Source organism: Diorhabda sublineata, chromosome 8, assembly GCF_026230105.1.
Source record: "Diorhabda sublineata isolate icDioSubl1.1 chromosome 8, icDioSubl1.1, whole genome shotgun sequence".
In the NCBI taxonomy this organism is placed as follows: domain Eukaryota; kingdom Metazoa; phylum Arthropoda; class Insecta; order Coleoptera; family Chrysomelidae; genus Diorhabda; species Diorhabda sublineata.
The window spans coordinates 25,936,238-25,948,697 of record NC_079481.1 but is presented as its reverse complement, the minus strand read 5'-3'; the positions used below and the strand labels follow the sequence as shown (position 1 = coordinate 25,948,697).

The 12,460-nt window shown below is 34.3% G+C and overlaps 1 protein-coding gene across 1 annotated transcript in view; it reads left to right on the top strand.

Annotated features, from left to right (window-relative positions):
• Window positions 1-12,460, top strand: part of LOC130447332 (protein O-mannosyl-transferase Tmtc3-like) — a 177,816-nt gene that overhangs the window by 127,362 nt on the left and 37,994 nt on the right. Inside the window, exons 7-8 of the mRNA XM_056784097.1 lie at window positions 1,936-2,323; window positions 9,418-9,782. Coding sequence (XP_056640075.1) covers window positions 1,936-2,323; window positions 9,418-9,782 — 753 coding nt within the window. The remainder of the gene's footprint in view (window positions 1-1,935; window positions 2,324-9,417; window positions 9,783-12,460) is intronic.

Here is a 12,460-nt window from a genome sequence, read left to right as displayed (position 1 = left end):
GTGGGTATGATTAGAGTGGCAAAAATGGCTTGGAATGTTCAAGAATGTTCTCGGAATGGGTCAGGGATGATCAATAATTAGTCCTTTCGGTATGCTTCATTTGTTTTTCAGGGCCACTCATTGCCTAATTTAAATTTCGTATTACTTTGTCAAAAGATTTTGTTGACTAATATTGACATGTCACCCATTACTGATAATATTATACCATAACTTACCATGCAGGTAGAACGAACCAAATACAAGGATTCGCGGTAATTTCTCAAGCGTCTGAAGATCTATAAATATTAAATGGTACCTCATCAAAGATATTTTAATGAAATTGAAAGTTATTTTTCTGAGTGAGTATTTGTTATAAAGTACACGTTTCGATTATGTAATAGAAAAAATGTACGTCTTATAGTCCTCCGATCTTTTCATGAATGTTTGGATTACATTTTGACTCGTTGAATCTTGCCCTTAAAGCCAGGAAATACTTGAAGTTGATACAGATAAAGTAGAGTATGAATTGAAAATTCAACTCGGGACTAATTAGCATACTCGGGACATTGAAATCCACACTCTATTCTGGTAAAATAATTTCATCATCAGCTGACTCTTTGGTGGGTTTTAGGTGATATGAATTCTCAAGTATTACTACTATTACTTATGTTACAGGTCCTTGTTGTCGCTATATGATACTTGCCACAATGTGCATGAAACATCCCATGATCTACATAAGATATTTTCTGCAGGTACACTCTCTCGTATTTTCTTTCAATCTAATATCATTGCATACCTTTTTTTGAGTTTATTTGTTTTTGTTTTGTTTTTTTGACTATTTTATAACTGATTGGCTTGTTACGTATTGAGCTCCTATTTGAATGATAAGGTTATATTCGGTTATAGGACCTCTTCAATCCTCTTTAAGGTCAACGAGTCTTCGGTCTAGTTGAGGTTCTACGAGTGGATGGAGTAAGGGATTCATTATGATTGTCTGTTGCACCTACGGTTATAGTGTACTTCCTTCAAAAAGCAGATGAAAATCTGCGAAATGTGTGGATGTGGAAAGGATGGGTGGAGAAAGAGATTGAAAAATGGACCGTGGTACATCTGGCTCTTCCTGAAAATGAGAAATGTACTTAGAGGGTAACGAATAGAAGATAAAAAATTTGAAGTAATATTTCCATAGATGTTTCAAATCATAGATTCAAGCTAATCATTAAAATGCTCGTATCAGATACTTTTCAGTAAGAAAAAAAAAGAAGAAGAATTCATGTTCGTGTATTAGTAGAAGAAACAGGAGACATGAAAATATTTATAAAATGAAAGACTACAAGATCATTGCATGGGTAATTTCTCATAGTATTATGAGTAGATTTGAGCAATCTGTACGATGCGAATCAACGTATGCATTTGTGTTACTTTCTAGACAAAGAATACCATGATCGATTTGAAGCGATACGTATAGTGCTTACGATGCAAACTGAATACACTGCTTACAACAACACTCACAATTACACTGTATGTCGCGCGTTTCGATAACAAAGTTATCATCTTCAGAGACTGAAGGTAAACATTTTACTTTCTGACAGTCTAATTGTGAGTGTTGGTGTAGTGGTGATGTAAACAGTGTGTTCAGTATGAATATCGCCAACGGTTCCAAGAATTCCAACTTAGTTACGATGCAAACGCAATAAATGTCTTTCTAGCCAAGGCCGACAGAAGATCAATTTGAACTTAACATTTCTTTCTCAATTTGTTTTAAGAAATTATGTTTTTCTCATCACAACTAGTGATTTCGTAATTTAACGCACTGAAACTTTACTAATATAATATAAATAAGAATCTTTCCTCCCTTTACAAATTCCCGTTTGTACATATTGCACTGTATTATTTATATTAAGTTAGTGTATACTAATTTCAATTATTTTTAAAATTATATTTATATTGTTACAGGGAATTTCACTGATGGTATTTCCATTTATACCAGCTTCAAATCTATTCTTTCCAGTCGGGTTCGTGGTAGCAGAACGTGTTCTCTATATGCCTTCAATGGGTTTTTGTATGTTAGTTGGATACGGTTTCCACGTATTATCCCAGAGAAGGTATACCAAACCGGCTTATTTGCTTCTCTGCTTGTTATTGGTTTCTCACGGTGGAAAAACCTACCTGAGGAATTGGGACTGGGAAAACGAACATTCTATCTTTATGAGCGGATTGAGGGTGAATCAAAGAAATGCCAAACTTTTCAATAATGTCGGCCATGCACTTGAGAGCCAAGGTAATTTTGAAGAGGCTCTTAAATTTTTTAAGACTGCTGTAAAAGTACAGGAAGACGACGTGGGTGAGTTAAATAGTCTTTTATTATCATTCCTCAATTGCTTATATAGTATTTATAGAAAATAATCAGCTATTCACTCAAGAAACAAGTCCAACAGACAGGCTTAAATCACTAATATTAAATTTTGCTCTTCTGTATCTCTTAACGGGATCCGATAAAATCAATAATTAAGTAATATCGACAAGATATTGATGAACTGAATTGTCTAGACGAATATACCACGAACTAATGAATTACTGTTTCCAGATAGTCTAGCTACAAAGATCACCACAATAAAAATCTTATAAAAACATGAAAAGTACATCATCCAGACGCTAAATCGGACCTTTTCAAGTTATAAAAATTCTCATAAAAATTGTCACTCTTAGCTTATTTACGTATACACTTTTATAAGGCAATAATGGTTTAGATAAACATTGTAGAATACAATGTTATGAATGAAAGCAAAATAAATGTAAATACGAGTATTTCTTTACGAACTCAAATAAAGTGGATAAAAGCTCCATTTAAATATGAAATACGATAATTGTGATAAGTTGAAAATGAACAGAGGATGAAAATGTGTTTATAAAGAGAACTGTAAACCCGACAAGACATTCACTTTCTATAATTAATCTCTAGTATTACAGCGGGCTGTTTTTTCAAATATTTTTCCAAAAACTGAAGTGTTAATTAATTAAGTAATCAATTACCCTAATATATAAGTATGAATAGTGTTCACTTTCTTTTAGTTGGTTTAATCAGACAGTCGATGAAAATCACTTCTGTAGGAGGGTTCATGAGCTACGTCTGCCTGTCAAGTAGCCCGTTCTAAGTTGTCCAAATTCCTGGTCAACTTTGGATCATCTATTGATTAAATTGCCATTTCTCATATTGAGGCGAGATTATGCTTGGGAGCCGAGCTTCTGATGTACGAACAATACTCCAAGGATGGACAAATCTGGGCCTTGTAGAAGATTGGAAGCTGCTGTTGAGGGGACTCCATGTTTCTGTTGAGCTGTCTAAGATTTTTTCATTACTATACCAGGACATATCGTTCCCAGGCAGCCAGGGTCTTTTCTGCTTTAACCTCAATCATATTGGTTCTACTTAATTTCAGACTGTTTTCAATATCGGTGTCGATGGTAGTAATTTGATGTTGTCTGTGATGTTATGGGTTAGTCGAGCTCATTGGGGTAGCAAATTTAAACCACGACATCAGTGTGCTAAAGTCGTCGAAGTTATAGATCGGATTGGGGAACATGGTTGATTTACAGAAGAATGGGTCTAGCTGACGCGATGCTGTTATACCAACATTAACCCCAAACTCTTCTCCAGTTTAGATAAGTGAAGACAACATACCTTCAGTTTATTTAAAAGAGTCGTCCTCTAGACCCTATCAACGGTCTTCGATTGCCTGGGATCCAAATATTTCTCTATAGCATCAAGAATACGTCGGTGGTATAGTCCAGGATATCCATGATTTTCTTCATAACCTTGTCAATCACGGGGACAGTAGTTGCTTGGAACAGTCTTTTTTCAATTTTTTGGTGGTTCATTCAGCATTCCCGCAATTGCATCTTCTCCTGTGTTCTAGGTCAACCCCTTGTTCTTTTTATTGATTATTTTTCAAGTGTAGTCTAATCTTAACTCGATTAAGCCATTTCCTGAGATTTCTCACTTTTGCTTTTCGCTTAGGAATTTCATCATTTTGAGTTTTTTCAATTCTTATTATTTGGAAAACTGCTCTCTCAGATACTTCGTCTCAATATATTTTCGTCCCTCTTGTAAGAACCCAGATTTCATTTCAATTCCATATGATAAGAACGGTTCAAATAAGGTTTTATAGACTGTCTTTTTTGTTTTGTTCGACTTTTCTTACGAATGAAATATCACTCATCATATAATACGTGGGGCGTATTCGTTGCATCCTTAATTTGCTTTGTTTATCAGTGATTCAATTGTAACAATTAGGTAGGTAAATTTTTCATTTTACCTATTTAACTAAAATTAAGATTAGTCAGGTGGTACATATGTTCTGTTTCATTTTTTGGTGAAGAGGTTTGGACCATAACCGAGGGTACTTTAAAAAGCCTGGAATCTTTGGAAGGTGGCTATTTCGGCGTACTTTGAAAATATCCTGGACTGAGCACATCACCAACGTGGAAGTTATGTAGAGGCAAGAGAAAGAAAAGGAAGTCGTCTCTACAGAAATAAAAAACGGAAACTGGAGTATTTTAGCCCTAAACTAAGACATGGCTTTTGCAGTTGATTGTCCAAGGGAAAGTGGATAGTAAGAGGGGACCAGTGAGAAGACGGCATTCATGGTTGCACAACCTACGCCAGTCGTTCGAAGTCTTATCTGTTGATCTTCTTAGTATCGCAGTAAACAAGATGAGAATAGCCTTGTTAATAGACAACCTTCGCACCGGATAAGATAATTAATAAAAAAAGATGAGAGCTATTATTTTTCCATCTGTTGTTTCGATGTCTCGATATTGTTTTCCGTCTCTGAGTGTTTTTGAAATCATGGTTTTTCAATTCCTAGACTAACTTCTGTCCGATATTCATCTTCCACTCATACCACCATATGTTTTAATGTGCTTAGTTGTCTCTTATAGTCTTCATCGTTTTATTTCAATTTGCTCTTCTTTTTCCATTTCTTCGCACTATAATTTTATTGGATTAGTATATTTTATAGTTCATCACTTTCAACAGTTTCAATAATTTTTGATTGAACATTAACCCATTCAAATCGAATTTTCATTCTAATAAAATATCTCCTTATTTTCCAAATTATCTGTCCCGTAATATCTCTCATCTAATAATAAATTTGAATTCAGATTTAAATCAGTATTAAACGACAATCCCATGAATATCAATGACATGATACTTTAATCTTAATAGTCGTTAATAAATATTCGATCCTAACTTATCCAAAAATCAAACGGATTTCGTAATTAGTCTTCTGTTCGAATAAAAAGGTTTAGCATTTCAGTTGATGGATTACATATACTAGAATTTTGCATTCGCCCTTTTTTGTGAAAAATTAAAACGATTTTATGTAATAATACCGTTTTTGTTTTCTTTCCATTCTGCAAATAACGAGGGAACTGATTCATTATCTGTTTTTACTCTGGATATCATAATTCCCAATTAGAGCCGTAGAATGCGTTTCTAGAAGTAATAATTTGAACTTACGGTTCAAATATGGACGGTATGAATAACATTGTTTGTGTATCTATTGAAGAAAATTACAGAAAACGCTCAGTTAGGTTAATTTCTAAATTTAAAAGTACGTTAAAGTCTGAATATACTTGTAAGTTGAGAATGGTCTATATTTTCATTAAAACTTATATTTTCATGATTTTGAAAGCTCTCTACCAACCTGATTTCGAAAACAATATGTAAGTTCATTTAAAAATGTTAACGTTCAAAATTTAGATATTGATAATTTTCTGTAGGTTAAACCATACAATTATTGGACACTTGAGAAAATTTTGATTTTCAAAATTCAACTACTAAGTTTACTAATTATATACAGTATTTTTATAGTTATCGGAAAATATATTGTCAATCTATTGTAGGGTATTAATGAGTAAGTAGGTATACCTTCTACCTTGGTATCTATGACCTATATCTAACCTTTTAGTTATACACTAATAATTGGCTCGTGCTTCACGAATATACATTTCATATAATTTATCTATTTCTTTGAAATTTTTTTCTGTATCTACAGAAATTTCTGCTTATCCTTCCATCTTCACATTTCCCTTCTATTTGACCTATGACAAGTTTCTTATATTTATCAACATCATTCTTCGATTGGTTAATTCCTAATAGAATCTGAAATATGTTGATTGTGAATTGGTGGGATACAGGATTAGTGAAATAACTTCTTACCAGAATCGCAAGTGATCTCATCTTTTTTCAGAATTTTAACACAAATATGGCATACCAATTTCGTGACAGGTGGAAACTTGGTTTTTGACGAGATTGTGGTAGACTCATTTTAAGTATTAATTAACTTTATTTGTTGAATTTGAGTTCCCATTTCTGTTTATTCTTCTTTGTTATTTGTCTATCTACATCTTTATTCTCAGCAAGTTTTCTGTTTCTCTGTTTTTCTTCCTATTTCTTGTTAGCACGTTTTTCTGCTAGGATATCCCTGTCCAATAACTGGAATTGTCCAAAAAATACCCTAGATAATTAGGTTACGTAAGTTCATTAGTTTAACTTACCTTCAGTCATCTGCTCAATACTATATGCAGAAACTTTTTGTTCAACATCACTAAGTTGTGAGATTAACGAAGAAAAATACATTTTTTTGCCAAAAATCCATTTTACCAGTGAATGTGATCTTCTTCAAGAGCCATACAATCATTTCAACGCTTCTTCAAACTTCTCGATGCCGTGCCTTAGAAGGATTTGTCTTTTACCTCAAAATAGGCTCCAGTTTCTGCAATTGCTTATTCCATTTAATTTAACCATCGTTGCCATCGACTCGTTGCCTCGGTGCATTGTCTTAGTGAAACAGTGGTCGTTCCTTGGATATAGGATTTTTGCATTAAAATGATCCCACAACTCTATACAGTACTCGCTATTAATTGTCTCTCCCTTTTGGAGATAGTCGATGAACAATATTCCATGCGCATCACTAAATACTGAAACCATAACCTTCCCAGCTCACCGTTGTCCCTTTGAACGCTTCTGACGTGGTTCACCGGCTGCAGTCCACTCAAATGATGATCGTTTTGATTCCGGGGTGAAGTGAAGGATCCATATTTCATCCATTGTCACAAAACGACATAAAATATCTAATTTATTTTTGTAAACATGGCCAAGCACTGCTCAGAATCATCAACACGTTGTTGTTTTTAATCAAATGTTCATGCATAGCTGTAAACACATATAACCAATTTGTGGACTTTTTTCAATGTTTTCTGGAGTAACCACCTTAATTGGACCACCAGAACGTTCACCATCATAGGTGTCTGTACGACTACGTTTGAATTCAGCAAACCAATAACAAATACATAGAGCAGAGTCCGGATAACCCTTTCGAAGCCATTGCTAAACTTGTACAGTATATTTTTTCATCAAGTAGAAATCATAAATTAACACACTAAATTGTTTTGAAAATAACAAAAGTAGCTTCACTTAAATGGCTGTCACTTTTTCCGACTGTATCAGTCACACACTTATTGAGTGATGTATTATATACAAAGACCACTAAGACCAGGGAAAGCTGGGTGAATGAATATTTTTGGGATATGTTGCCATCTATGGTAGAATATGTCCAATAACCAGTGGGTGTCCAATGACTGTATAGTTTACCCTACGGTGAATTTTCGTATACTAAATTTGTTCAATATAGAAAGAGGAATTCGTTGAGATTTTTTTGGGAACGTAGAGGAAATTTCATGTGAGATAAAGTATATTTTTAGAAAATATTTCTCTGTGGAGCTGGGATGGGGATGATATTCTGGCGTCAAGATGGTTTTAATTTTGTTCTCACATAGAAGCTTATGATTTCATCTACATTCAATAATCTTAATTCCACAGAATGCTGGTGCAATGAGCTTCTGAGTTGATTATTGTAAGAATTCTGTCACCTATGTTGAAATATCTCCAGCATTACTCTTTTCACATTATAATCTTGTCACATCCAGCACAGAAATATCTCTGATGATCTGAAAATGATCAGCATCTAAATCAATTGATCACATTTTGGACTTGATTACCCACTTATTTTCGGCTATCATTGGATATGTTGGATATATGATACTTACAAAGCAAAAAATTTACCGGCTTATGTCCTTTTTTATATAATACAGTGGATAAGTGTGATAAGTATATTCCTTCACCAAATGGAAAGATAACCCTACAAAACTGTAGATTAAGTTGTTCCCAAATTAGTCATTCTATATCCCAAAGCAATAGATCTGATCCTTCAAGGTGAGCATGTATCTATAATCTATATAAATCTTCCTAAATAAATGGTAGAACAAAGAGATGATATTGATAGGGGGTTACCTCAAGAAAAAAATATATTTTGTTAGTTCTTATGTTCTATTGATCTATGGAATACTTCGGGCTATTGTTCAGTAACAACGACTTTACAAAATGAGCTACCTATCTGGGGGTAGCTTACCTCTTTTGGTTCTACGAAGGTAAGGACTACAGCATATGTCAATGGACAGCCTCGCACTCATACAGGAGGTTCTAAGGTATTTCCTGGCAAAAACGACAAGAGTTGCCGGGAGTTTCTTCGATGTTTTCCAGTTGATAATTCACTGGACAGTGTCCTGTGAGTATACCAGTGACTCTCTTGAGCTCTTCTTCGCTGAATTAACAGACTTTTTAAGTACAGTTGGTAGAACGAGAGAAAAATCTCTTCAAATATTTGAAATATCGGATCTCATAAAATTTTCTATCTCTTGTCTCCCCACTTTTTTATGATCATAGCTTGAAGACTTGGGAATCCTATAATAGGTTGTTCTCCCAACAAAGGTGTTATCCCAACTTTATTCACCAGGTGATCATCTTGTTCATTGTTTTGCACTCCGGTATGGAGATACCGGAACTGATACTCGGAATATATAAGCCTGTCTTTACTTGTTCATTCTCCAATCTTGAGCTATCAGTGTAAAATATCAACGACTTGTTTGGTAGGCAATTTGTACTCTTTTAGAATGCTTTCAAGCCCAGTCAGGTTACGAATTTTCATGTTCTGTTCTTTGTATACTTATATTGCCGACTTCACTGCTTCACTTTCTATGAATACATCTAATATGACTTGGATATATCATATTATTCTTATTATATCGTTGAAATATTTAAAAAAGTATTTCATTGAAAATAAACGTTTGAAGTGTGTGTAATTCAAAGTAAAAGTTAATACATCCCAGCATTTCTCATAACTTTAAAACGAGGATCTAAACAATTTTATTTCAAACATGGTTTCATACTATATATATTTTTGAATGTATCAAAATTAAGTTATATATAATAAAATTTTCTATATTATCTCATATTTTTCGTACTTTCTTATACACCCCAGCACATTCCAATTTATCTAAACTCATTTTGATCGATATGTTCTTGAATCGTTTCAGGTGCTCATATAAATGTAGGTCGAACGTACAATCATCTCAAGATGTTTAAAGAGGCCGAAGAGGCGTACTTGAAGGCGAAGTCGCTTCTACCTAAAGCTAAACCAGGCGAAAGCTACCAAGCGAGAATAGCGCCGAATCATTTAAATGTCTTCTTGAATCTCGCCAATTTGATATCGAAAAACTCCACGAGGCTGGAAGAAGCGGACATGCTATATAGGCAGGCTATAAGTATGAGGGCGGATTATACTCAAGCTTATATTAATAGGGGTGATATATTGATAAAGTTGAATAGAACCAAAGAGGCACAGGAAGTATACGAAAGGGCTCTTCTGTACGACAGCAATAACCCTGATATTTACTACAACGTAAGTAATTTAGTATTTTGTTATTGTTTAGTAGTTTAGTGTAAAAATCAATATAAATACGATATTTGTAAATGGTATACATGAGCAATATCCTCGTTTACTTACTAAGTGTTATATGTAGATATCTATCTAATAATTTAGAACCGAAAAATTGAACTGGTGATATTTTGCGCATTAAATACCATTCTTTCCGATATATTTTCCAAAAACTCTTATTTAGGTAGAATTCATTGATAAAATATGAAATTCTATATCCTCCCCTTAGTGTTTCAGTTAGGAACTTCGGAAATATGTGGTTTGTTCTGTATTACATTTTTTGCACTAGCTATTTGAGTTTCCAACCCGACATAGAATAAAAACATTTCTTCAAGTCTTAAACTATACTCTTTTTCCAGCGATGCTCTAATCTCTAAACTTTTTAACTCCATTCAATTTTCTGCAAGCAAAACTGTGAGGTAAGGTAAGAACTGGTGAGTAAGGGGGAAGGTCAACTAATTCGAAGTGGAATTCGTTAATTTGTTGTGTGAGTGTGTGTAGTCTGAATGGAAAAGCACTTTCTCCTTTTACCTTATCAAGAAATCAGAGGCAATATTTTTCTGGTTTCGTTTTACCTTTTCAAAGTCGATGAACACGTTTCCATGACTATCCCAAAAACTTGTTACTATCACTTTTCCGCCGAATGAGACGGACTTTGCTATTTTCGAAGCCGGTTTGCACACACACCGGAGCATAGTGGTAGATCTAAGTTCCATCTACAGTTATGAATGAAAAAGCTACTCAGGCCTGGAAAATGTTCATACAAATGCAAACGCGGCACCAAGGATTAATGCGTGGATATTAATAAACATGCTATAGTTCGTCTTCTCAGAGGGTGCTTGCTCTTTTAATCGGGTCATTTCAACTAAAAATGTTTACATTTACATGGAGAACCACTGGATATTTGCTATGACTTTCCCTAATTTTTTGAAGCAGTAAAAGTTTCTTTGTTGGAAAGAAAGACCTGAAGGCGGAAATATCTGCTTCAACTTCGGCTAAACTAATAGTTTCGACGTTGTGGAAGCATAACTTATGCAATGAATTCACTTCGTTAGGGAGTCCCTTTGATATTTGTTTTCGTGTGCCCTTCGAAGATCCCTCGGCCTTGTCAATACATACCATCTATTTGCTACATCCGAATCTCCCGATAGCCGCACAATTGGAGTCAAGGGATTCATATGTAGGAAATCATCTCTCTTCGCTTTTATTTCTATAATTACATCAGACCTCTTTACCTCCCAGGACTTTCGAGCAGCTATATCTCCCTGTCAGAACCTATTTTAACAGTTTTGATTTCCTTAAATAAGTTTTCTCGTGCTAGATTCCCTCTCTACATTGTTTATTTTAATATGTTCACTAGTAGCCGAAGTACTTGGATGTAGCGGCGTTAGCTTTCATTGTTTTAAAGGTGTCTATTTTTGTAGCAGGTGGTCACATACTTATATCCTTGGATTCTTTCAAGTAAATCTTCTTTTATACACCAATTTTGAAATCGGAGTGTAAACTGTCCCTTTTTTATCATTGGAAAGCCTCGTATGAAGTCACTAGATCTAAGATAACTGACGCATGCATCAGTCTTCAGTCCAACGATATTCCAGTACCATGTGGTTAAGTTAATACTACATTTGGAATCAGATGCCTGAACTTTCACGGTGGTAAATGATGGTGGAGAGTCTCCGTACACATCATCTAACTCTTCTTTCATTTGCGTACTCCTATTGCCTTAAAAAAAAAATATTGAATCACGCTTCGATACTCATTTTTTCCATTTTCAGAAAAATCTTCATGACGACTCACTTAAACGATTATCAAACATAAACTAAGCCTCTAAAATAGCTGAAATCTCGTTGCGTAGATATATTTCCCAACTCAATTTGATAAATGCTGATCTTCAGGTCTCTACTTTGCTGTTAGTAGCTTTATATTGCTGTATCCATTCCCATTATTATTGTGTTGATATTTCTTCGATTGACATTGTTGTTGATTTCGAAAACTAGAAGCGAGCGTAATGAAATATTAAAATGAAAGTTTAGATTGAAAAATACGCACCCTCGTACCCATTTGTCGCTCCAATATAATTACAATATCCCAATATTTGCTTTCTGATGTTCACGGATCATTGTGCGGTTTCCGTTCTTGTTGGTACAAACCTCATGAATATAAAGCCCATGTTGATATCGACGTCAGAGCCCTTTTTCAAAGTAAACAAAGATTACAAAAAAGCGCGTAGATGTATTGATAAAACTGAATAGGTTCGTAGGGACGTAAGGCTTTTATAAAAGAGACTTCTTTATATCGCAACATCTCTGATGTTTGTTATTAAGGATGCCGGTTTTCTCTCCGCTTCGGTAACATTATCACTTGTTTCGAGATGAATGTGCTTGCCTTGCGGAGAAAATATTGTGTTTTGTGATAAAACCAATTCTAAGTGGGTGTGTGAAGTTTCAAGAGACGCTTACGAAATCAGCCGACGCTTTTTGTTAAATATTTTTTCTAAGCGAAATTTATTAGGAAAATACAGGAGAATACAAATTTCATATCCCAAATTGGGGTGAAAATAATAGCGATTCTTCCAAACGTAGATATATATATATATATATATATATATATATATATATATATATATATATATATATATATAT